The sequence below is a fragment of the Oratosquilla oratoria genome, chromosome 6 (genome assembly GCF_046742065.1).
Source record: "Oratosquilla oratoria isolate Oo_2021 chromosome 6, ASM4674206v1, whole genome shotgun sequence".
Lineage (NCBI taxonomy): Eukaryota > Metazoa > Arthropoda > Malacostraca > Stomatopoda > Squillidae > Oratosquilla > Oratosquilla oratoria.
Genome location: NC_134782.1, coordinates 62,526,295 through 62,551,870, shown reverse-complemented (window position 1 = coordinate 62,551,870; position 25,576 = coordinate 62,526,295). Strand labels below are relative to the sequence as shown.

The following is a 25,576-nucleotide window of genomic DNA, read 5'->3' as shown; positions in this document are numbered from 1 at the left end:
CACGAGCTTCCAAACTATCAACATCTTCTCACTTGAGCTCTGTCGGCTACTGAAGAAGATGAAAATTCTTAATAGTGCAAGGAAAACAGGAGGCCTGGTTTGTATTGAATGGGAAAGGGGGCAATTGTGGTTACCCAAAATTATTTCTCTGCAGTGATAGTTTGATTTATTAAAAGAAAATACAGAAAAATAAAAACAATGATTTTGAGACGAACGTTGACTCGAAAGCATCTAGGGGTGCCATGCCATAGTACAATGTAAACAGAGGACTAGAAACTCCAGCAAGATTTAAACTGTATAATGAAGACTCCTTTTTCGGTTTTGGTAAGTATGAAAAGAGAAATGTGAGTCGAATCTTAGACATGGAAAGGGAAACAAGTAATAACAGAAAATGGTGGGCAAATGAAGTCATTGAACTAAGAAAGGAGATTGAAGAATTAATGAAATGTTTAACTCAAGCTAACATTGAGATATCCGATCTGAAGAAACCAAACTCTGAACTTAGGAATGAACTCAAGATAATAAAAAATCATATAATAGAAGTTAAATGTGAAAATGAAAAAATGAAGATTAATGATACTACCAATAGTGAGAACTTAAAAAAAAAAAGGTAAATAACAAAATACAAGAAATGACTGAAAGAACTGAAGAAAACTTAGGTGAGGAAAGTATGCAAAAGATTAAGAAATGGAATGAAAACAGAGAAAATGAAGAAATTGCCTTTAAAGAAATAGTACAACAACAGATGCAGGAAAATGCAAAAGATACAATCATTCAAGTAATTAAAGAAAAGGCAAATTGGGTTAGAGATACAGTGGATAGAAAAAAATGTATTGTGGTATATGGACTAAGGGAAAAACATGGTCTGGTGAGGTACATGAGAGAAAAAGCAGAAAAAGAAACAGCAATATCAATTCTAAAAGAAATACAAGATGGTGACCTGGAAGTAGAGAAAGATATAGAAGAAGTGTATAGAATGGGACAATATTCTAAGAAAAAAAAATTACCACCAAAGATAAAACTAAGATCACAAATGGTAGTAGAAGACATATTAGAAAAAGCAAGTTGGCAAGGAGCAAACACTACAACAAGATATGGATAAAAAGAGAAATGAGTGTTGAGGAAATAGAAAAAGAGAAAATACTAAAAGGTGAAGCTAAGGAAAAATAGGCGAAGAGAATGGAGACCGAAAGCAAGGAGTTCTATTGGAGGGTCATAGACATGAGGCTGAGAAAATGGTACATCAGAGTGGGCAAAACAAAAAGAGAAAACAAGATGGAGAAAGAAAAAAATTTAAAAGTGGCCTATACTAACATTGACAGATTAATCTCAGGATTGAATGAACTAAATGATTACCTGTCAGATGAAAAAACAGACATAATGGAGAAGCTAAGGGAAAAAAATGGGAATAGAATGGAGACCAAAAGCAAGGAATTCTATTGGAGGGTCACAGACAGGCTGAGAAAATGGTACATCAGAGTGGGCAAAACAAAAAGAGTAAACAAGATGAAAAAAAAACAAAAAAAAAGGTGGCCTATACTAATATTGATGGATTAATCTCAGGATTGAAGTAACTAAATGATTACCTATCTGACGAAAAACCAGACATAATGGGAATTGTGAAGATGAAATTAAGGGTCCAATACCACCTAATAGTGTTGGACACAGGTTATACAATTATTGGATTAAAAACAGAAATGAAAAACAAGGAGGAGTCATGTTCTTGGCCAAGAAAATCTTGAATGCAACGAAGGTTACTGAAGGTAAAAACAATGTAGAAATGATCATGACAAAAGTTGAAGACAGAGACATGAAAAGTAGAAAGTTTTGGTATTTTATGGGACCCCGAAAATGTGCTCTTGGAAAGAGAATGAGCATTCAAAAATTTTAGAGGATACAAGGCACTCATTAAATGAGATACTAACAGATGGAGGTAACCTGGTACTTATGGGGGACTTTAATATCAAAGAAATATATTGGGAGGAGATGACAGTGAAAAGTGGAAAGGACCTATGGGGAAATGTATTACTGAACATGACCATGGAACATACAGTGACACAATGGGTCAATGAAAATACCAGATACAGAAGTAATGAAGAACTGTCAAAACTGGATTTAATATTTACAACAGAATCTGAAACTGTAAGTAAAATTGAATACAAGACACCATTTGGAAATAGTGACCACATACTAATAGAGGCTAAACTAAAGGAAGAAATATATATGGAGAGAAATGAAAATTACAGAAAAGGAAGATTGATGTACAACAAAACAGATGTTGGAAAACTTAAGAATTTTTTCAAAATGCACATTGGGAAAAATTCTACATTGAAGATACAAAAATGGAAGAAAAATGGGCAATCTTGATGGAAATCTATAATGAAGGAGTGAATAGGTATTTACCAAGACAGAAACAAGGGAGGGTGTACATTAAATGCTGGCTTAACAGAAGATGCAGTGAGGCGAAAGATAGAAGAGACAAAGCTTGGAAAAGATGGAGAAAAGATAAAAAAAAATAATAATAATGGAAAATGGCAAATATATATAAACTGTAGAAATGAATATGTAAAAGTGCACAGAGAGAAAAAAAGAAATTATGAAAAAGATAAAATAGAAAAATGTAAAGATCAACCCAAACTATTCTATAGGTATGTAAATGGTAAACTTAAAAATAAACAGGAAATGGGGAAACTATGCCAAGGAAATATAGAATACACAGAAGATCTAGAAATGGCCAAAGTCATGAACAATTACTTCAAGTCTGTTTTCACTAAAGAAAAAGTATAGCATTGAGACGAGGGAAGTGAAGTGCAATCTCTCCCCATGAAGGAAATAATAAAACACAAGGAAATAATGGAGCAATTAACAATCCTTGATGTTAGGAAATTGCACAACCTGGACGGAATTGCAAACTGGATACTAAAAGAATGCAAAGAAGAACTAATGGACAAAATATACAACATAATAAGTTGCTCACTCAAAGAAGTCTATAAAGGAGGAAACAAGAAAGAACCAACTGAAGCCAAAATTTGTGAGAAAATTATCAAGAATAGATGGGTAAAACACCTGGAAGAAAATAATATAATAAACCTGAGACAATTTGGATTCAGACAGGGAAGATCATGGACCACAAATTTAATCTGTTTTTACTCAAGACTAATAGATATAATACAAGAAAGGGATGGATGAGCTGATTGTGCTTTCCTAGACTTACAAAAAACCTCAAATTGAAAGAATCCAGAGGGCAACCACAAAAATGGCCCCAGCACTTTCAAACTTTGTCATATAAAGAGAGACTGGCTAAATTGAAGTTACCAACTTTGGAAAAAAGAAGATAGAGAGGTGACCTACTGACCATCTATAGAATCATGAAAGGCACTGAAATACTTGATAGAGAGGACTTACTAAATTGGGACAAGAGAGGCACAAGAGGACATGGAAAGAAACTCAAAAAGGATAGTTATAGAAGATCTCTGAAGAAAAACAGTTTTCCGCACAGAATGGTGGACACTTGGAACAAGCTGGACAAAACAACAGTGTGTGCAAAAACCATACATGAATTTAAGAGCAAACTAGACACTGCGAGATACTAAGGTGGGACACCACGAGCGTAGTTCCCCTTTCCGTAAGATACAACTAGGTAAATACACACAAGACCAAACAAAATACAAAAACTTAACATGAGGTGAAAAAACATATTCACTTATTAGTATTTACTATCAAGATGACAAGGGTTGTGAATATGAACAGTGAGATACGAGGGGGTTTTAATATGTGTACTATATAGGCTCTTTACTTCCTCTGACTTTAAAATATAGATTTATAATTGTTTTATAATAGCATGCAACTAATTTATTAACAAACTAATCAAAGTCTCATGACTGGAAGTCATATTTGCATAAATGAACTTGGGGCTGTTAGCCTTCTGATAGTGAATGCACCTCATGTTTTGGAGGATGGCACAAGTGAATACCTACCTGATCCTTAGGGAAGGGGAAGTCATAGGGCTGTGTCACATTGAGGGGAATTGCCTGATGCAACAGATGGAGAATTTCATTTTCATAAACTTCACGTCGGGCCCTGGAGAAGGGAAGCAAGTGGAAAATGAATTAAAGGAGTCACCTAGTATTCACAAGGTTGAGTGTTATGGATTTGAAGCAGTTTCTTAAAGCTTTATCTACTTTTCTTTCCCATTTCAATTCAAGCTATAATTTATTTTTAGCAAAGGTGGGTACTTCTGTAATCAGTTCTGTAAACACCTAATTCAACAATTCTAGAATTGATATTTTGATTGAGATTTTGTGGTTGCCACAAAATTCTGGAAAAATTTTTGTTTGCTCATGTTGAAATGCTTCTCCAAACTGCAAATCATGCCCATGAGTTGACCCTACAGACTGTCAGTAGGGTGAATCCCTACTACATGTGTAAAACATGGTTACATGGGTTCTGGTCCAAAGATCATATATACAGTTGCTGCAACAGTTCACAGATAGCAGTCACAGCGTACTCATGTGATCAGAGATCCCTCCTGACACCACTTGATTTCTGGTGCTCTGACAGTAAGAAGAGCAACAAGGAGTAGGAACTGGACATGTTCCCTGCCCCTGACTGCACTGCTTCAGTTGTTGTATTATTTATGTACAACAGAACCATTCTGAACTCTGCAGCCATGCATTATCAGACCCCTGACATAATGAAGTCAAAAAGACCAGCCTGACCTCTGAGAAGTATTTGGTTTTCATAAAGAGCAACATGGATCTGCTCAAGATGAATTTGATTTAGTCATTGACAGGGTATGACTACAGTTGAGGAGCAAATACTGGGGAGAAATAGAGGTGGAGTAGTGAGTTGGTATGGCTGACAGACTGTCAGTGTCAATTTGTCAAGTGTGATCTATGAAACATAGTAAAACAAGATAATAATTCATACATAAATACATACCAATTATAATGTACTGGGGACACTTTGTCTTGTTTCCTTTGACCAAAGTGGTGTGGTAATGGCTGGGGATGCCCATTCACAATGTGGTGAGATGGGAGGGGAATTGGATTTGGAAAGGAGTGGAATGAGCGTAGGGTGGATGCATACTTTGAATCAACCACACCTTTTATAGGAGGGAAACCCTTTTAGTATGTACCTACATACATGAGCAATTGTGGCAGGGGACAGGAGTAACCATTCATCCATAAAGAGCTAAGATGGGAGGACAACAAATGGATTTCTTGAATGGGTGTGGGGTGGGTGTAGGTGTATGCTTTGATTCAGCCACCTTCCCTAAAAAAGGAAAAGGGCCTTTTGGTAGGTATATACATACCAAAAGGCTTTTTCCTCCTTATGAGGGGGGTGGTCAAGTCAAAATATACACTCACCATACATTCATCCCACTTCCATCTCCCTCATACTTTGTATCTTTTGTTTTGCCAGTGCATATCTTTTATTGAACTGAGATATATTAAGATTTTCTAGACATTTTTGTATTTCTTGTGCATTCTGACCATTTTGCTTTGTTGTGGTGTATGTTTTTTTGTAGGTAATATTTTTCTGCTAGTTCTATGGTATTTTTTTTTTTGGTAAAGTGGCTGGAGAGGAGGCTATGAATGTTTTTCCATGTTGCCTGTAAATGGAGTGAAGGTGAGCATAATAAAACACCAAGGGATTTTGCTTATTCATTGATTAGAGGTTGCCTTGTGGGGAGCTCACTGGAGTTTTGTATGTTTAGGTTGAAGGGATTTCTCCCCATCTCTTTATCTGCATGATAGGACAGAGAAGGGGGGGTCGCTGATTAAGTGAAGCACCCCTGCTGTGGATATACTATGTCTTGCTGGATTGCTTCTGACCAAGGGCAGTGGACGGGAAACAGGGATGACCTGTCATCCACTAGGAGCTAAGATGAGATGAAAGAAAGGGTGGTGGGTGGGAGTGAAATGGGGTGGGAGTGGATACATGCCTTTTGACTTGGCTGCTTCCCTTATAAGGGATAAAAAGCCATTGTATGGTATATAGATAGACAGATAGGCTGGGGAATTGGTCAAGGGCCTTATCTTCTCTTTGCTCAGCTGATTGTGTATGTATTCCTATGAAGTGGTTCAAGTTCAGGTCACTGCCCATTATGTGAATGTATATCTGAATATATCTATACTGAACTTCTATCCTTAAAGCTTTCAAGAGATCTACCAAGACAGTATGCCATCTTCCACTATATGTATGGTAGTAAAACAAGTTGAATTGAAAAAGATATGCATCTTTGCACCTTCTACACATTCTACTACACTGTAAGTATAGTATTGCCACATCTGACATTTCATGCCTCTTGTTTTGCCATATGTAAATGGAAGTCTCCACACATGTTAACTTATTTTGGTTCAAGAATTACACCATCTTCAGGTGTTATATACAGAAGTGACTGCACATACTATTGCTAGTGTGCAAAGTTTCAGACTCACCCATGCACATCCACAATGGTGTCTGGATCAGTGGAAGAGGGTTTGTTGTAAAAGCGTCTTTGAGTGAGGTAGCCACTAAAGTGGGAGCCACTCAGTCCTCCATGAATTGTCCGGGGCACTTCTGGAAGGACCACTTCACGATTGCCCCGCACCAGTTCTGACATCAACCAGTAGTCCCAGTCATTGACCTGTAGTGTTTAGTAATCCAATAAGAATTTTTCAGTGATTTGATTTTCAAAAGAGTTTCCTTATCTAGAAAGAATTGCATGACAGCAGCCAGAAAGATGTATAGTATACTATACTGTACATGACTAAAGCGGCCCATACACGATCAATTATATTGCGCAATTTCATTGTCAATACTCTGAATTGACAATTAAATTGACCGTGTATGGGCAATATATCACCCATACGCAATTAAATTGACTGTGTATGGGCGATATATCGCCCATACACGGTCAACTTAATTGTCAATTCAGAGTATTGACAATGAAATTGCGCAATATAATTGATCGTGTATGGGCCGCTTTAGTCATAAAATGTTAATCAAGATATGCTCAACACTTTGACAGTTTTCCTATGAATTCCCTGGCAGCGGCCAAAATCAAATAAGTGTGGCCCAAATCATTGTGAATGTGGTAATCTATTTCAGCCTCAGATCAATCAATCAAGGAACCAATGATGTGTTTCTGCATATGGTGTTCTTGGTTAACGGATGCAAAGAGAATCATCTCCCCACTACTAATGTTCAAAATACATTAACACCTATACCTCCATTTGGAGGTGTACACCTAGGGTGCTGCATTTGATCTTTGAACTACACCCAAGATCTATATCAGCTTTCTCACCTTTCTCATCTAACACCTAGTAGGGAAGATCCATGTCAGTGGCAGCCTCCCTGACCAAATTCCTCCATAGTACTCCATCCTGATAAGTTGTATCATTTTCTATTTCTCTCAGACTGGTATTCCTTATCTCTACTGATTATTTTATGCCCTTTATGTCAGGTGATGTGTTATGTAATGTTCATGTATTTTACCTAGTTGTACCTAGTTATATTTTACAGGAAGAGAGCTATGCTCGTAGTGACCCACTTTTGTATCTTTCAGTATCCAGTTTGATATTAAATTCTTGTATAGTTTTTGCACTCACTGTTTCCTCATTCAATTTGTTCCAGATATCACCACTCTGTGTGGGAAGCTATTCTTTTTTCAGATCTCTTCTATAACTATCCTTTTTAAGTTTCTTTTCATGTCCTCTTGTTTTTCTTTTATCCCACTTTGATAAATCATCTCTATCAAGGACTTCCATCCCTTTCATAATTCTGTAGATGGTTAGTAGATCTCCTCTTTTTCTTCTTTCTACCAGGGTTGGTAGTTCGACTTTGGCCAATCTTTGTTTGTTTGTCAAACTGGAGAGTGTTGGTGCCATCTTTGTTGTCGCTCTTTGAATTCTTTCTAATTTCTTTATATTCTTTTTAATACTGGGTGTTCATAGTGACACAGCATACTCCAATCTTGGTCTTATCAATGTAACTAATATTTTCTTTACCATTTCTTTATCCAAGTAGTCAAAGGCTACTTTCATTGATCTTAGTAAATTGAAAGTCTCTCCAACTATTTTGTTGATACGTTTGTCTGGTGCCATGTCTTTGCTGATAGTTACTCCTAGGTCCCTTTCCTGGTTAACTTTTTTAAGTTCCTTTGTACCAATTTTATATTGTCCCAATATTCTATTTTTACTTTTTCCAAATTCCATTATACTACATTTCTTGATGTTGAAGTTCACTTCACACTTTTGACTCCATTCCCAGACTTTGTCCAGGTCATTTTGTAGTGATTCACAATCTTCCTCTGTACTTACTTTCTTTAGTGGTTTTGCATCATCTGCAAAGAAGTTCATGGAACATTCCACACCTTCATCCATGTCATTTATATATATGGCAAACATTATTGGAGCCAATACAGAACCCTGCGGGACTCCACTTATCATCTCTTCCCAGGTCGAGTTCTTGTCTCTAAGTACCACCCTCATTTTTCTCCCGTTCAAGAAATCTTCCATCCATTCCAATAACTTTCCTTGTACTCCACCTGTTGTTTCAATTTTTCTTAGTAGCTTTTTGTGTGGTACTTTGTCAAATTCTTTTTGTAAATCTAAGAAGGCACAATCTATCCATTCATCCCTTTCTTGCATTATTTCTATTAGTTTTGAGTAAAAGCAAATCAAGTATGTGGCACATGATCTTCCACATCTAAATCTAAATTGTTTTGGATTTAGTATATCATTCTCTTCCAAAAGATTTAATCCATTTACTTGTAAGATATAGTTTAAAATGTAGTACAATAGACACTATAAGAAATTTAGGACTATAGGAAAACTAAGATATTTCAGCAGCAGATCCCCCCAAAGAGGAAATGGCACGAAGTCACAGTGGAGAAACACAAAGAAAGGATGCAACTCTCTAGGGTCAAGTGTCACAGGGATGAAGATGACAAAGGAAAGTAGTATCACCATGCTTACAAGTGTATAACCAAGTGGGATTTAGATAGGCAGCTGGTGAGAAAATGTATGCCGTCCTCACACATAAAGACAAAGAGAATGTGTGAGGACAGGCAAATAGGAATGTATAGATTAAACATTGTTAAAAATAGATATCGCAGCATCTATGCCAATGGCACCTGCAAATGCCATATATATAGAGGGTTGCACATTATTCTCTCTCTCATGCCCTCACTCTTATCTATTAATTATGTATTTACCTAGTTTACCTAGTTGTATTATTCTCTACATATTTTTACATATTCATTTCTTAGTTTGGTGTATAATTTCCATTTCTCATTTTCTTTTCTTTTTTTCATCTTTTCCAGGCTTTATCTCTTCTGTACTTTGTTTTGCCTCACTGCACTTTTTATTATACCAGGATTTTATATATATACCTTTTCCTGTTTTTGTCTAGGTACATACTTATCCACACCTTCATTGTAGATTTCTTTCCAAATTGTCCATTTCTCTTCCACCTTTGTTTCTTCATTATTAATTTTTTTCCAATTTGCTTTTCGAAAGAATTTTCTAAGTTTCTCAAAAATCTGTTTTGCTGTACATTAGTCTTCCTTTTCTGTGTTTTTTTTTTTATTAATTTCTATATTTGCTTCTTCATTTAATTCTAGTTCTATTAGTATGTGATCACTTTTTTCAATTTGTGTCTTGTATTCAATTTTATCCACAATTTCAGGTTCTGATGTGAATATCAAATCCAATCTTGAGGGTTCATTGTTTTTTCTATATCTGGTGTTTTCCTTGACCAATTGCATGAATGTGTAATCAATGGTCATTTCCAGTAATATATTTTCCCAGTGATCTTCTCCACCTTTCACAGTCATCTCTTCCCAACATATTTCTTTTGAGTTAGAATCACCCATAATTACCAGATTTCCTTCTTTCTTTAGTATTTCATTTAGTATTTTTCTTGTGTCTTCCAGCATGTAGATGTAAGTTATTTTTTGTACCTCACCTTTGTTTCAACCTGTAGAAAGCGGAATTAACTGATATAAAGTGTAAATAGGCACACTGAGCATGGATTGATAGCATTGTTCAAATCTTGGCCACATTAGGACAGTTAATCAAAAAACACGTCATGTTCATGACACTTATTCATCTAGATCAGAGGTTTTCCTATTGATCTCTTTGCATCAGATATTCATTCCAGCATTCTTATTGTGTAGCTCTATTTCCATCTTCATAACATGCCTATACCCATGAAAAAGTATTTTCTTCTCTCAAATTCAAAACTAACATCACACTAACATCTCAACTACTTTTAATTTCTCAGTTTGTCTCAATCTATCACCACCTAAATCAGTTGAAGCAGGTGCTAACACAATGTACCTGCAAGAATTAACCTTGCTGACTTGAAGAGGATGAAGAATAGATGGAAAAGAACCAGATATCCCAGAGGCACTGGTATATCCCCAATTGAGGTAAAGCCCTGAGAGGCCAGTAACTGGTGTCCAGATTGAATGTCACAATGCAGAGGGTCAGAAAAAGTACTGTAAATATCAGCTAAAAACCACACTCAAGAGATGTAACATTGCACCAAGGGATCTTGAAACCATTGCCTCTGATCACACCTCATGCCATACAAAGTGCTCACAAAGGGTCATATATCTTGAATCTGCTTGCAACCATGCATGGGACAACCAGGGAAAAAAAGACATTAGCTCAACAATAGAGTTTATCTACCCTATGAGAGTAGTAGAGCTTGTGTCAGGATTAGAAATGGAGAGAGTGAGTGGTTCGAGGTAAAGGTGGGACTTTGTCAAGGATGCGTTATGTCACCCTGGCTGTTCAACTTATACATGGATGGGGTAGTGCGTGAGGTAAATGCAAGAGTAGTGGGTCAGGGATTGGAGACGGTTAAAGAAAATGGAGAAAAGTGGGAGGTGAGCCAGCTGCTGTTTGCGGACAACACTGCGCTTGTGGCAGGATTGGTGGAGGGATTGAGGAGGTTGGTAACAGAGTTTGGGAGAGTGTGTGATAGAAGAAAGCTGAAGATAAATGAGGGTAAAAGCAAGGGGATGAGATATACAAGGGGTGAAAGTGGCAGTAGACTGGAAGTGAGCATTAAGGGAGAGCGACTGGAGGAAGTGGATAGTTTTAGATACTTGGGTGCAAATGTGGCAGGAAAAGGTGGAGTGAAAATGGAGGTAGAATGTAGATTGAGAGAAGCGAGTAAATGCCTTGGTGGATTAAAGAGTGTAATGAGGAATAGACATTTGGGAATGGATGCTAAGAGGAGATTGTATGAAGGAGTGATTGTGCCAACAGCACTGTATGGGGCAGAAACATGGAACATAAGAGAGGAAGAGAGAAGGAGTTTGAATGTGTTTGAGATGAGGTGTCTGAGAAGTATGATGGGGGTTACTAGGCTAGATAGTGTGAGAAATTATGAGGTGAGGAGTAGAACAGGGGTGGAAAGGGAGTTAGGAGATAAGGTTGATGAAAGAGTATTAGGATGATTTGGACACATGGAAAGAATGAGTGAAGAAAGACTAGTAAAAGAGGTATGGAAGGCAGATGTGGAGGGAGTGAACATGAGGGGATGTCCTGGGATGAGGTGGATGGATGGGGTGAAGGGGGCTTTGGGGAAGAGGGGAATGTCTGTTGAGGAAGGACGGGAGAGGACAGAAGACAGGGGTGAATGGAGAATGGTTGTATATGGATGATGTTGTGATGCATGAGGTGGAATGGGCGGGGGGATGGGGGGTGAGGTAGTATGTGTGAGCAAAATTTGACGCACCCCAAAGGGATTTCTCCCCGTCTTCTCCTTTTATGCATGGGGGGGGACGGAGAGGGGGGGTAGCTGATTTAATGAAGCGGCCTTGCTGTGGATGTGCTGTGTCTTGTGACACTGCTTCTGACCTAGGGCAGTGGACAAGGTGCAGGGATGACCCGTCATCCAGGAGGTGCTAAGATAAGAGGGAGAGTGGAGGGGTGTGGAGTGTATTCAGGGATGGAATGGGTGGGAATGATTTTATGCCTTTTCCTTTTTAGCTACCTCCCTTGTAAGGGGGAAAAGGCCTTGGTATATGTATGTATGTATCCAGATCTGACTTGCCTGAAGTGTGGAAAGATATGTGGATCATAAATTGGGCTCCACAGTCACACCTCCATTGGCATCAGCAACAAAGATTTCAGTATCACCACCCAATTTCACTCACTCTAATTCACTTCACCAGAGCACTGATGTCACTGATCACCAATGGACTGCCCTAAGCAAGAAATTCATCCTGTTCTCTCTCTCACCTCCTACCAACCTATATCTCCTTTTTCATCTTTTATTTTACTTCATTTTATCTATTCATTTATTTACTTTTTATTTTTACAGGATGTCAATCCTCTGATGACTGACGTCCTGGAGACAGAACCCAACCAAACTCCATACACATGTCCTACACACGTCTTGGCCATAGAAAAAACTGCCCCAGATCCAACTATCACACTTCATTCTATACTGCCCCACTCTAGCTATACCCAAACAGCAACACAATATTTCCTTCTTGAGTAGCTTATGAACCAGTCCTGTGGCTACTGCTGGTTACCTGGGAGCTGTGGGTCTCCTTCAAGAGAAGCCTGGGGCAATGTACTGATTGACTGATTATGTTGAGTGTAATTTGTCCCATCTTAATGAGCGCACAGAACAAGTTCGTTACTTGACCACATCTATGTATCTCTATGGTCCAAATCTCATGATACTTACAATATTGGGACCAAGCCACTTGGGCAGAATTTCTTTGAGTACAGCACGAGTAGTCATCCAGCCATAGGGTGGGAAGCTGGAGACACGACGGAGTGCAGTAACATTGCTGGCTGTGTGTGTATATGCAAAATGGTTGTACCCTGATACAGCATACACCTCCTCTTCCTCATCCTCTAGTATCACTGAAGTTTGCTGCATGAACCTAGAGGTAGAAGACATCAATGACTCAAGAGACCTATTGAGGCATGCATTAAAAGGCAGCATTTTTTCTTTCAGAAAGATTAGCTATGAGTTTAATTCTACAGTAATTCTAGTTTGAGTGATGAGGTTCTGAGAATCACACATAGCCTTTAAACCCCTAGACAGTGAGAAGAAAATTATATTTCTTGATTGGTTTTGATTTGAATGGTTAGTGGAGATTTGTGAACTACAAAATGAATATCTTCACTGTAAGGTCTTGTTTTAAGACCCAAATGGGGTAGTGCAGGAGGTAACTGCAAGGGTAATGGGCAGGGGATTGGAGATGGTTAAAGAAAATGGAGAAAAATGGGAGATAAGCCAGTTGTTGTTTGCTGACAACACTGCACTTGTAGCAGGCTCACAGGAGGGATTAAGAAAGTTAGTGATGGAGTTTGAGAAGGTGTGCAAAAGGAGAAAGTTGAGGGTAAATATGGGTAAAAGTAAGGTGATAAGATGTACAATGGGGAAGGATGAAAGAGAGAGAGGCTGGAGGAAGTCAATTACTTTAGATACATGGGGGCATATGTGGCAGGAAAGGGAGTGGAGGTAAAGGTAGAATATAGACTGGGAGAAGCAAGTAAATACCTTGGAGGATTGAAAAGTGTAATGAGAAATAGACATTAGGGAATGGATGCTAAGAGGAGATTGTATGATGGGATAATTGTGCTGACAGCACTGTATGAGGTAGAAACATGAAACATAAGAGAGAAAGAAAGAGTTTGAATGCATTTACCTAGTTGTATTTTATGGGACGGGAGCTATGTTCGTAGTGACCCGTTTTCGTATTTCTCCGCATCCAGTTTATTCTTCAAATCATGTATAGTTTTGGCATCCACTGTTTCTCCGTTTAGTTTGTTCCAGACATCAATCACTCTATGTGGAAAGCTATTCTTTTTCAGGTCTCTTCTATAACTGTCCTTCTTTAGTTTCTTTTCGTGTCCTATTATTTCTCTTTTGTCCCACTTTAATGAGTCATCTCTATAGAGAATTTCCATCCCTTTCATAATTCTGTAAATGGTCAACAAATCACCTCTTTCTCTTCTCTGCTCCAGTGTTGACAGATGTAATTTCTTCAATCTTTGTTCGTATGTCAGATTTGACAGTGTAGGTGCCCTTTTTGTTGCTGCTCTTTGAATTCTTTCTAATTTTCTTATGTTCTTATTTGTGCTGGGTGCCCACAGTGTTGCGGTACATTCTAGTTTAGGTCTTATTAGTGTAACCACTATTTTTTAACCATCTCCTCATCCATGTATTCAAAGGCCACTTTCATTGATCTTGATAAGTTAAAAGTCTCTCCAAATAATTTATTGACATGTTGATCAGGTGTCAAGTCACTTAAGATTACTTCCAGGTCCCTTTCTGAATTAACTTTTTTGACTTATTTGTTTCCGATCTTATATTGACCTGATACTCTATTTTTGCTTTTTCCAAATTCCATTATGCTACATTTTTTAATGTTGAATTTCATCTCACATTTCTGACTCCATCCACATATTTTGTCTAGGTCTTCTTGTAGCGATCTGCAATCTTCTTCCGTTTTTACTCCCTTGAGTAATTTGGCATCATCAGCAAAGAAGTTCATGTAACAATTTACTCCCTCATCCATATCATTTATATATATGGCAAACATTAAAGGAGCCAATACAGAGCCTTGCAGGATGCCACTTTTCACTTCTTCCCAGTTCGAATTTTTGTCTCTAAGTACCACTCTCATTTTTCTTCCAATTCAGAAATCCTTCATCCATTCCAGCAGCTTACCTTGTATTCCTCCTATTTTTTCAATTTTTCTTATTAATTTTTTATGTCATACTTTATCGAATGCCTTCTGCAAATCCAAGAAGGCGCAACCTGCCCAGCCATCTCTTTCTTGTATTATCTCAATTAATCTCAAGTAAAAGTAAATTAGGTTTGTGGTACATGATCTTCCACTTCTAAAGCCAAATTGATTAGGGTTTATCATTTTATTTTCTTCTAAGTGTTTGGTCTATTTATTTCTGATGACTTTTTCACATATTTTTGCTACTATGCTTGTAAGGGATACCAGTCTGAAGTTTGTAGAATCTTCCCTATTTCCTCCTTTATATATTGGTACTATGTCTGCATCTTTCCAATCTTGTGGTACCTTTCCTTCTTTGAGTACCAAGTCTATTATCTTGTATAGTTTGTCTATCAGTTCATCTATACACTCTATCAGTATCCAATTTATTCCATCTGGTCCATGCAATTTCCTAACATCTAGGTTTTTTATTTGATCTTTTATTTCTTTTTTGAGTTACCTTTATTTCTTTCATTTTGGGTGGTCTTTCTTCTTTTCCATCTTCCCAAAATTGTGAGCTCTCAATTGTAAAAACAGACCTGAAATGTCTGATCATAACTTCTGCCATTTCTGTGTCATCTATATATTCTTTATCTCATTCACACAATTTCACTATTTCATGTATATCCTTTAGCTTTTCATTTATATATCTGTAAAAGAGTTTAGGTTGATCCTTACATTTGTCTATAATATCTTTTTCATTTCTTTTTTCTTTCCTGCATATATTCACATATTCATTCCTAAATTCTATATATGTTTGCCATTTGGATGTTTTTTGTCTTTTTTCCATTTTTTCCAGGCTTTGTCTCTTCTGTCTCTAGCCTCATTACACCTTTTGTTATACCAACACTTTATATAAATCTCTTTTTGTTTCTTTTTTGGTACACATTTGTCAATTCCTTCCATGTACTTTGCTTTGAATATGTTCCATTTGTCTTCCATCTTTGTTTCCTCTTTAGAGAATTTGTCCCAGTTTGTGTTTTGAAAAAATTGTCTTAGTTTTTCAAAATCTGTTTTGTTGTACATTAATCTTCCTTCTCTATGTTTATCATTCCTACCTACATTGTTCTGTTCTTTTAATTCAAACTCTATTAGTATATGGTCACTCTTTCCAATTGGTGTTTTATACTCCATTTTGTTCACAATGTCTGGTTCAGAAGTTAATATTAAGTATAGTTTCGACAGTTCCTCATTGTTTCTATATCTAGTATTTTCCTTAACCCATTGTGTTAGGGTGTATTCAATGGTCATATCTAGAAGGATGTTGCTCCAATGTTCTTCTCCCCCTTTTACTATCATTTCTTCCCAGATTATATCCTTTGCATGATTACTATGTTTCCACCCTCTTTCAGTAACTCGTTTAGCACATTCATTGTGTCTTACAGTAATTTAGAATGTTCACTATCCAACCAAGTCCATGTTTTTGGTGGTACATTCACTGCTACAAATTTTCTGCTTTTCATCTTTTTGTTTACAATTTCTATCATCATTAATTCTACATTGCCTTGGCTTTCATTAACCTTTGTCACATTTAGACCCTTTTAGGTCAATATCATGACACCTCCACCATGCTTGTCTGTTCTATTTTTCACCCAGTGGTTGTATAGACCTTGTCCCACTATGCTTGTTGATATAGTTCCTTTCAGTTTGGTCTCTACAATTCCCATGATGTCAAGTTTTTCTATTTCTAAATAGTCATTTAGTTAATTGATTCCAGAGATCATGCCATCAATATTTGTGTATGCCACTTTTAGTTTAATATTATCTTTTCTTTTTTGGTTTAAGTTTCCATTTTTTTTTTTATGTATCATTTTTTCAGTCTCAAGTCCAGTACTCTCAAAAAAAAAAAAAAAAAAAAAAAAAAAATCCATCTCTGTTCTCTTTTCATTTCTATCATTTGCTTCAATTCTGAGAGCTTTGTCTTTCTCTTTTTCCTTATCACTCATTTCCTTTTGTATCCTTATATGTTTGAATTTCTCTCTGTTTGTCAATTTAACCGCTTTCAATAATACCTACTTGGCTATCATTTGAGTTCTTAGTTTTATTTTCAGAGGTCTATGTTGTTTTTCTTTTGAATATTTGCCTATTCTGTGGATTTCATCTATTTCTTTATCAAAATTTTGCCCTTCATCCTGTATTTCTTTCAAAATTTCCTTCTCCTTTTCTCCATGGACCACAATACACTTACCTTTATCAACTGTATCTCTCACCCAATTTTCCTTTTCTTTAATTACTTTCGTAACTGTTTCTTTCGTATTTTCCTCCATCTGCTTTTGTAATATTTCTCTAAAGGATATTTTCTGATTTTCTTGTTCTTGTTTCCATTGATTTTTTATTTCAATGAGGTCTGTTTCTTTGATTGACTATTCCACCTTTCCAGGCACTACTTGTAATTGCTCTTTGACCTCCTTTTTCAGTTCTTCATTTTTATTTTTTGTCTTCATTTTTCATTCTTTTGTTTTCTCTTTTGAGGATTTCAGTTTCACTCTTTAGGTCACTTAATTCTTTGTTTGTTCATTACTCTTACGCAAAGTAATCAATTCCCTAAGTACAGCTTGGTAATCCAATTTCAAATCTATGATTTCTTCCATTAAGTCATTTACTTGGCAATTTCTCAATGCATTACTATATCTAATTTCTCTATCTATATCTAAGCTTTTACCTATTTCACCTGGGTTTCTTTGAAACCCTGAAGAACTGTAATTTTCCCACCTTTGGTTTTTCCTTGGCGTATCTATCAAACAATGTCATTTGGGGATGACACCTCTTGGACTTTCCACTACACTTACATCCAGTCCTCTTTCTGTTGGTTCATTATTTATTCTTTCTTCTTTTTCTTTCTCCATTTTGCCAAAACTATATATTTTTTAAGAACTGGATTGCTTTTACCAGTCACACGAGAACCACATTCTACCCATCTCATACAATAACAACTGGATTCCTTTGTATTTGGTGACAAAACCACTAGATAAGCGCACTCAATCGCAGCACTTCTGAGATTAAATGTCTGAGAAGTATGGTAGGGGTTACTCGGCAGGATAGACTGCAAAACAAGGAGGAGAGCAGGGGTGGAAAAAGAGTTGGGAGATAGAGTTGATGAAAGAGTACTGGGATGGTTTGGACACATGGAAAGAATGGGAGAAGAAAGATTAGTAAAAGAAGGCAGAGGTGTATGGAGTGAACAGAAGGAGGCAACTAAGGATGAGATGGATGGGGTAAAGGGGTGTTGAGAGAGATGGGGATGCCTGTTGAGGAAGGAAGAGAGACGACAGAGGATAGGGGTGAGTGGAGAATGATTGAATATGGGTGATGCTGTGATGCATGGAAGGGAGTGGGTTGGGGATGGGGGTTAACAAGTGATTATATATGAATGATATTTTGACACATCCTGAAGACATTTCTCTCTATCTTCTCTTTTTCTGCATGACAGGATTGGATGGGGGGGTCGCCGATTAAATGAAGCTGCCTTGCTATGGATGTGCTGTGTCTTGCTGCATTGCTTCTGACCCAGGGCAGTGGGTGAGATGCAGGGTTGAGCCATCATCCAGGAGGGGCCAAGAAAAGAGGGAGGGAGGGGTAGTGAATGGGAGTGAAGTGGGTATGGATGAAATGGGTGCGAGTGGAATTATGCCTTTTGACTTTGGCACCCTCCCTTGTAAAGGGGAAAAACCCCTTGGTATATGTATATATGTATAGTCTTAAGAAATATTGACTTAAGACTTCCTAAAAATCACACTAAGATTTCAAGTTCTAGAACAAATCTTAGTCTCAATGTATGCTGAGGTACTGGGAATCCTATGTAGATATCATACATCCTTATATCAAGCTAATAGTCAGGTATCTATAGTCACTCTACTGATATTATGCATTCAAAGGCTATTTAAATCCAAGTAAAATAAATATCTGATTTAGTTTGAGTCTGGGTCCTTTGAAATCAATATCCACTTTAAGCAATCCAATAATATAAACAAAACAAGTACCTACGAGTAGAAATCTGGAGTGAGGATAAGGTCATCTTCAAGAACAATGAATTTGTCTGTACTGTTGAAGTGCTGCACTGCTGCATAGAGACCAAATCTTAAGTTTCTAGGGGAGAGAAACAAGTTCTATCATTTAACATATTCTACAGATGCACCCTTTACAAAGTTCATGCAAATTCAATATGAATTACTGCATTTGTTCCTTTTGTCATAAGGGTTACTTCAAGCAAAAAAAATAAAAACCAATGTCTTTGTATATTCTTACTCCAAAAAGGAAAGAATATTCTGAATCATTATAAATTTCATTATCATAATGATAAACATTGGGAAGCAAACTAGCAGAAGATAGTTAGGTCCATACTTATTTGAAGTATGCTGATATTCTATTGGAAGTTATGATGGAAGATAAATAGGAAATTGATAAAAGAAAGGTTTCTTACATTGTCTTTGATGACACTTCCTTCCATTCAGTCATAAACACATATAACAGTTAAATTTCAGCAAGAGGATAAGGAAATGGAGCCAAGGAATGAAAGACAGGCAAGGGAGACTATTTTAGGAATGCAGATTTCTTAGGATTGAAATTTTTTTTGAAGAAGCAAACTGAGAGGAAGTCATGAATACCACAGGAATAAGGAGGAAATGGGAAATCTCTTTTGACATTTACAATTGGGGAATGAGCAAACATATGCCACAAACTAGTGGAAAGAAGAAGCAGAAACAGGACTGGTTTAACAAAAATTATACAATAAAAAAAGAAAAGAAAAAAAAAAAGCCAGGGATATGGCTTAGGCAAAATGGAGGAAGAGAAGAAACTATAAAACAAAAGATGATTACAAGCAAGCTAGAAATGACTATACAGTACTACCTCTCATTAACGGACTAAAAGGGGGGTAACGGTGTCTGTTGATGTGAATAATCCGTTGATTTGGAGTGGTTTCTGGGTGGCATAGTGATTGCACAGCACTAAACAACAGCACAAAAAACAGCGAAAACACCACAAACACAACTAATTAACGTCCGTTAATGAAAGGTAGTACTGTACAAGAATTTGCAGGGTGGTAAAAATAAAATTTGAAAAGGTGTAGTAGGTAAATGCAAAGATGAACTGAATCTTTTTTACAGGTATATAAATGGTAAATTAAGACACAGGGAAGTAACCACCAAGTTAATAGTAGATGAAAGCAGGTAAGACACATGGTGGAGTGCCTGATGAAGGAAGGTATAGTAAAAGTGGACAGGCTAGTGAGGTCGCTTAATGTGTGTCTAAGGGAGGGTAGAGTGCCAGAGGTCTAGAGGAATGCCTGTATAGTTCCACTTTACAAGGGAAAAGGGGACAAATGTACCGTATTTTCCGGCTTAAAATGCGCATCGGGTTATAATGCGCACCCATGCACTTCGTTATCTCAGTACACAGATAGCGCGCACCGACGTATAACGCGCATGCCCGATCGCATTTGTCTATAGCGCAGTTTTACCTCGGTATTTATATCATGTGAACGAGGTTACATGGAGAAGTATTTTTCATTGGCTAGAGCCACCGCTGGGAAATCTGTTGATTTGTCACTAAATTAAGTGTCAGTTTAGGCATCAATCAGGACACAACTAAGAAAAAGTCGGAACTACATGTACCGGTATATGACTCATGTTGTGCGTTGGTCCCTTATTACTTTGTAGCTTAGTTTGGAAATATGATCTAAAAAAGTTTATTGAAAGTAAAATATACAGAAAAATTTCGGGATTTTTACAGAAAATGTTCATTTTATATCTTGAGGAAATAATTCGTCTTTACCATTTTTTTTATTTTATTTAATACTGAAACAAACTACAGACTGTTTCGTTTTAGCTTTGAACCTGCAATGACAGTGGTGAAATAGGACAGTCTCTCATCGAGGTGACGTTTAGTTAATATAACTCCCGAAAGAGGGTGTTATAGTTAGGTGTTTGACACGATTTTATGAACGGCCGCAACGGAATTTGTACCATACCTAAAGTGAAGCAACAAAGCCAACATAAAAATTCAAACTAAGATGCTGTGAACATGGGCAAATATCATAAATATTGATCATGTTTCATGGTGTTTAGGCCTATTTAAACATGAAAAATAAGATTCGATAGGTACCTACCTATACCAAATATTTATATACGGTAGCCCATGCTGGCATATTCTTTCATGTCACCATGGCTGTTCTTCTTCTCATGGAACGTCACGGAGAAGTGTGCCTCCTGACTTTGTGACGGCCAACATCGTCACATTGTGAAAAAAAAATTACACACACAGCCGCAGAATCTTTATCGTAGGCCGTAGATAATGCACACCACCGGATAACGTGTACCCCCCATTTTTAAGCCCTTCCAACGGAAAAAAGTCGCGCAATATACGCCGGAAGATACGGTAAGTGTAGTAGTTTCAGAGAGATAAATTTATTGAGTGTAGTTGGGAAGACTTATGGGAGGATTTTAAATGAAAGGATTAGGAGAGATACAGAGAGAGTAATTGGTGAGGAACAATGTGGATTTAAGAAAGGTAAAGATTGCATGGATCAAATTTTTGTAATATGAATATGTGAGAAAGCTTTAGTAAAAGGTAGGGGTGTTTTGGGGGCCTTTATGTATTTGGAAAAGGCTTATGACAGGGCAGAGAGGAAGGCACTATGGGAGGTTTTTCAAATATATGGGATTGTGGGAAAGCTGTGAAGGGCAGTCAAGAGTTCTTACAAGAGTAGTAGGGCCTGTGTTAGAATTTGAAATGGAGAGAGTGAGTGGTTTGAGGCAATGATAAGGCTGTATTTACCTATTTGTATTTACCTAGTTGTATTATACGAGAAGGGAGCTATGCTCGTGGTGACCCGCCTTTGTATCTCTCAGCATCAAGTTTTTTCTTAAAATCTTGTATAGTGTTTGCTCACACTGTTTCATTGTCTAATTCATTCCATGTATCTATCACTCTGTGTGGGAAGCTGTTCCTTTTTAAATTTCTTCTATAACTATCTTTTTTTAGTTTCTTTTCATGTCTTCTCATTTTACCATTGTCCCATATCAACAAGTCATCCCTATCTAAAACTTCCATTCCTTTCATTATTCTGTAGATAGTCAGCAGGTCACCTCTTTCTCTTCTCTGTTCCAAAGTTGATAGTTCTAATTTGGACAGTCTTTGCTCATATGTTAGTTCGGAAAAAGTTGGTGCTAGTTTGGTTGTTGCTCAATGTAACCTTTCTAGTTTTTCAATGTTCTTTTTAGTACTGGGTGTCCAGAGTGCTGCTGCGTACTCGAGTTTTGGTCTTATTAGTGTAGTTAGGATTTTCTTTGTCATTTCTTTGTCCAAATAGGCAAACGCCACTTTGATTGATCTCAATAAATTGTAAGTTTCTCCAAATATTTTGTTAATATGCTTATCTGGTGTCATGTCCTTGCCAATCATCACTCCAAGATCTTTCTCTGAGTTTACTTTTTTCACCTTTTCTTCACCAATTTTGTAATCTTTTTATATTCTGTTTTTACTCTTTCTAAACTCCATTATACTAAATTTCTTTATATTGAATTTTACTTCCCACTTTTGGGTCCAATTCCAGATCTTGTCCAAATCTTGTTGCAATGAGTTGCAGTCTTCCTCCGTTTTTACCTTCGTTAGTATCTTTGCATCATCTGCAAAGAAATTCATATAACACTCTACACCTTCATCCACATCATTAATATATATGGCAAACATGATCAAGGCCAGTACTGATCCCTGCAGGACACCACTTTTCACTTCTTCCCAGTTTGAGAATTTTTCTCTATTTACAACTCTCATTTTCCTTCCAATCAGGAAGTCTTTCATCCATTCCAATAATTTTCCTCTGATGCCACCTTTTGACTCTATCTTCTTTATAAGTTTTCTATCTGGTATCTTGTCAAATGCCTTCTGTAGGTCGAGAAAGGCACAGTCTGCCCACCCATCTCTTTCTTGTATTATGTCTATTAATCTTGAGTAGAAGCAGATCAGATTTGTTGTACATGATCTACCTTGTCTGAATCCAAATTGATTTGGATTTAATGTAGTTTTTTCTTCCAGGTGCTTTACCCATCTATTTTTGACAATTCTTTCACAAATTTTTGCTATTGTGCTTGTCAGTGATACCAGTCTGTAATTAGATGGGTCTTCTTTATTACTTCCCTTATAGATTGGTACAATGTTTGGCACTTTTCCTTCTTTAAGTGATACTTTAATTATGATGTTTATTTTGTCAGTTAATTCTTCCATACATTCTATCAGTATCCAGTTTGCAATTCTGTCTGGGCCATATGATTTTCTAACATCAAGGGTTTTAATTTGTGTCAGGGATGTGTTGTCACCATGGCTGTTCAATGTGTACATGGATAGGATGGTGTGGGAGGTAAATGCGAGGGTAATGGGTAGGGGATTGGAGATGTTTAAAGAAAATAGAGAAAAGTGGGAGGTGAACCAGTTGTTCTTTGCTGACAACACTGCGCTTGTGGCAGGGTCAAAGGGAGGATTAAGGGAGTTAGTGATACAGTTTGAGAGGATATGTAATAGGAGAAAGTTGAAGGTAAATGTGGGTAAAATTAAGGTGATGAGGTATACAAGGGGGAGGATGGCAGCAAGTTGGAAGTAGGTTTGAAAGGAAAGAGGCTTGAGGAAGTGAATCAAATTGTGCTTTGCTGACTGTAGTGAGAGAGCACCCTTAAAACTGGTTCATTCCTGCTACTTACCTGGATATCCCCAAGGCTTTTTTGCCTTCTGGATTATGCACAACATAATGGACACCCATGCAGTCAAGAAGCCTCAGTACTTCCTCATTTTTACCATCAACTGCAGTCAACACTTGCCATTTTTTCACCCCTGGTTGCTGCAACACCTGACTCAGGAGCCTGATGAAGGAGAGGAACAACACTTCAAAAGATGATCTTATTGGTTGTCACAGAATTTTATTCAGCTGCTAAGATGTCCTAAAACTGAAAAGATGAAGATTGATTTGATCAATGTCTTTCAACCTTGTGACCTGTTTGATAAATTCTGTTTTGGTTTATGTAAGATAGTTTTATGGTGAGGAATGGAACAAAGACTTGGGATTAAATCATTTTTATTGGTGCCTTCAACTTCTTTACATATTTCATACATGTTCTGGTTGTCCTGGAAATCAAGTGATTAAAATGGTCTTCCTTAGTAACTGAACCACAAAATTCTAATTCAGAATAAGATTTTAACAATTTTGTACCATTTTTGAGATGTAAGAAACTAGGATTCAGTTTAGTTTTTAAATCTTAATCTATATCCAGATAAACATAAGCTTAAGAATCACCACACTGATGAGAGTAGGAAAAAAAGAGCAATGAAAATATTGTAGATGGAGAAACCAATCCATCAATCCATAGCCTCTTTGGTATGTATGTTTGTATCTCTCTCAATGCTATTTGTGTCTCCTCTTTTATCTATCATTCTCCTTTCCTATCATAATAATTTTTCTGGCATCTCTTACTCCCACAATAGAAAACTATCTTCCTCTACATTCAGTAATTTTGTCTATCCCTTTCAGTGACCTGAACACTATAATCAAGTCTACTCTTTCTCTTTGCTTCTTAATGGATTTAGGATTTTTAGTATCTTCTTAGAGCTTATTACAGAGCTTGCAAAATACAACTAGGTAAATATGCTGTATATATATATATATATATATATATATATATATATATATATATATATATATATATATATATATATATATATATATATATATATATATATATATATATATATATATATATATATATATATTATCGAAAAATTTCGAAATACTGGACTTAGAGTAACAGAATGAAATGTGTGATATTTTAAATAATTATTTTAGCTCAGTATCCATAAGCGAAACACTTCAAAGTTAATTCCAAACTGAAACCTGTAAAAAGCCTAGGGTGAACTTACTACAGTAAATATAACAAAAGAAAAAAAATGAAAGGTGTATAGAAAAACTCAAAGTTAATTAAACACCAGGGCCTGATAGCTGGCATCCAAGAATTTTAAAGTGAAAAATGAGATTATTGTTCCATTAGAAATTATTTTCAAGAAATCTATCATATTCGGAGATGTCCCAAGAGAATGGAAGCTTGCTAACATTACTCCCATATTCAAAAAATGTGACAAAAAGAAACCAAATAACTACAGGCCTATAAACTTGACTTCAATCATAGGAAAAATTATGGAAACTATCATCAGAGATGCTATCGAACATTATTTAGAAAGTAACTGTTTGATAAATGATAGCCAGCATGAATTCAGACAGAAACGTTCTTGCGTGACTAACTTACTATCATAATTTTCAAAACTACTTGCACCTCATCTTTTCTTATTTCTCCTTCATTCTCCTTTCCTGTCACCCTCCTTCATTCCCCTCTGCCATCACCATCTTTTTCTTAGCACCTCCCATTGCTACCACTAATCTCTCCTTACCTTATCCTCCTCCACATCTAACAGCTCTCTAAAATATTCTGCCCATCTTCCCCTTACTGCCTCCTCTTCCATTGACATCTGTCCATCTACACCTTTTACCTTTTCTCTGCTACTTGACTCACTTCCCCTTCCTCTCTTAACTTCCTTCTAAAACATCTTTTTATTACTTTCAAAATTTTCTGTCATATTCCTCCCCATTTTATATGTGATCTCCTTTTTGTTTCCTTTATCTTATGTTTTGCTTCTCTCCTTTTATCTTTGTACCTGTCATATGTTTCTCTTGTCCTACTTTGCAACCAATCCCTAAGTGTTCCCTTCTTCTCTTTCACAACCTTCTTCACTTCACCATCCCACCATTCACTACCATTCCTTCTATTCCCTCCCATCTTCCTT

At 36.8% G+C, this 25,576-nt stretch overlaps 1 protein-coding gene across 1 annotated transcript in view; it reads right to left on the bottom strand.

Annotated features, from left to right (window-relative positions):
• The window catches only part of LOC143026522 (protein O-linked-mannose beta-1,2-N-acetylglucosaminyltransferase 1-like), a 58,074-nt gene that overhangs the window by 11,825 nt on the left and 20,673 nt on the right, over nt 1-25,576 (bottom strand). The window contains exons 8-12 of the mRNA XM_076187064.1: nt 23,449-23,607; nt 18,740-18,841; nt 12,700-12,901; nt 6,444-6,631; nt 3,978-4,080 (exon numbers count right to left, since the gene is read on the bottom strand). Coding sequence (XP_076043179.1) covers nt 3,978-4,080; nt 6,444-6,631; nt 12,700-12,901; nt 18,740-18,841; nt 23,449-23,607 — 754 coding nt within the window. The remainder of the gene's footprint in view (nt 1-3,977; nt 4,081-6,443; nt 6,632-12,699; nt 12,902-18,739; nt 18,842-23,448; nt 23,608-25,576) is intronic.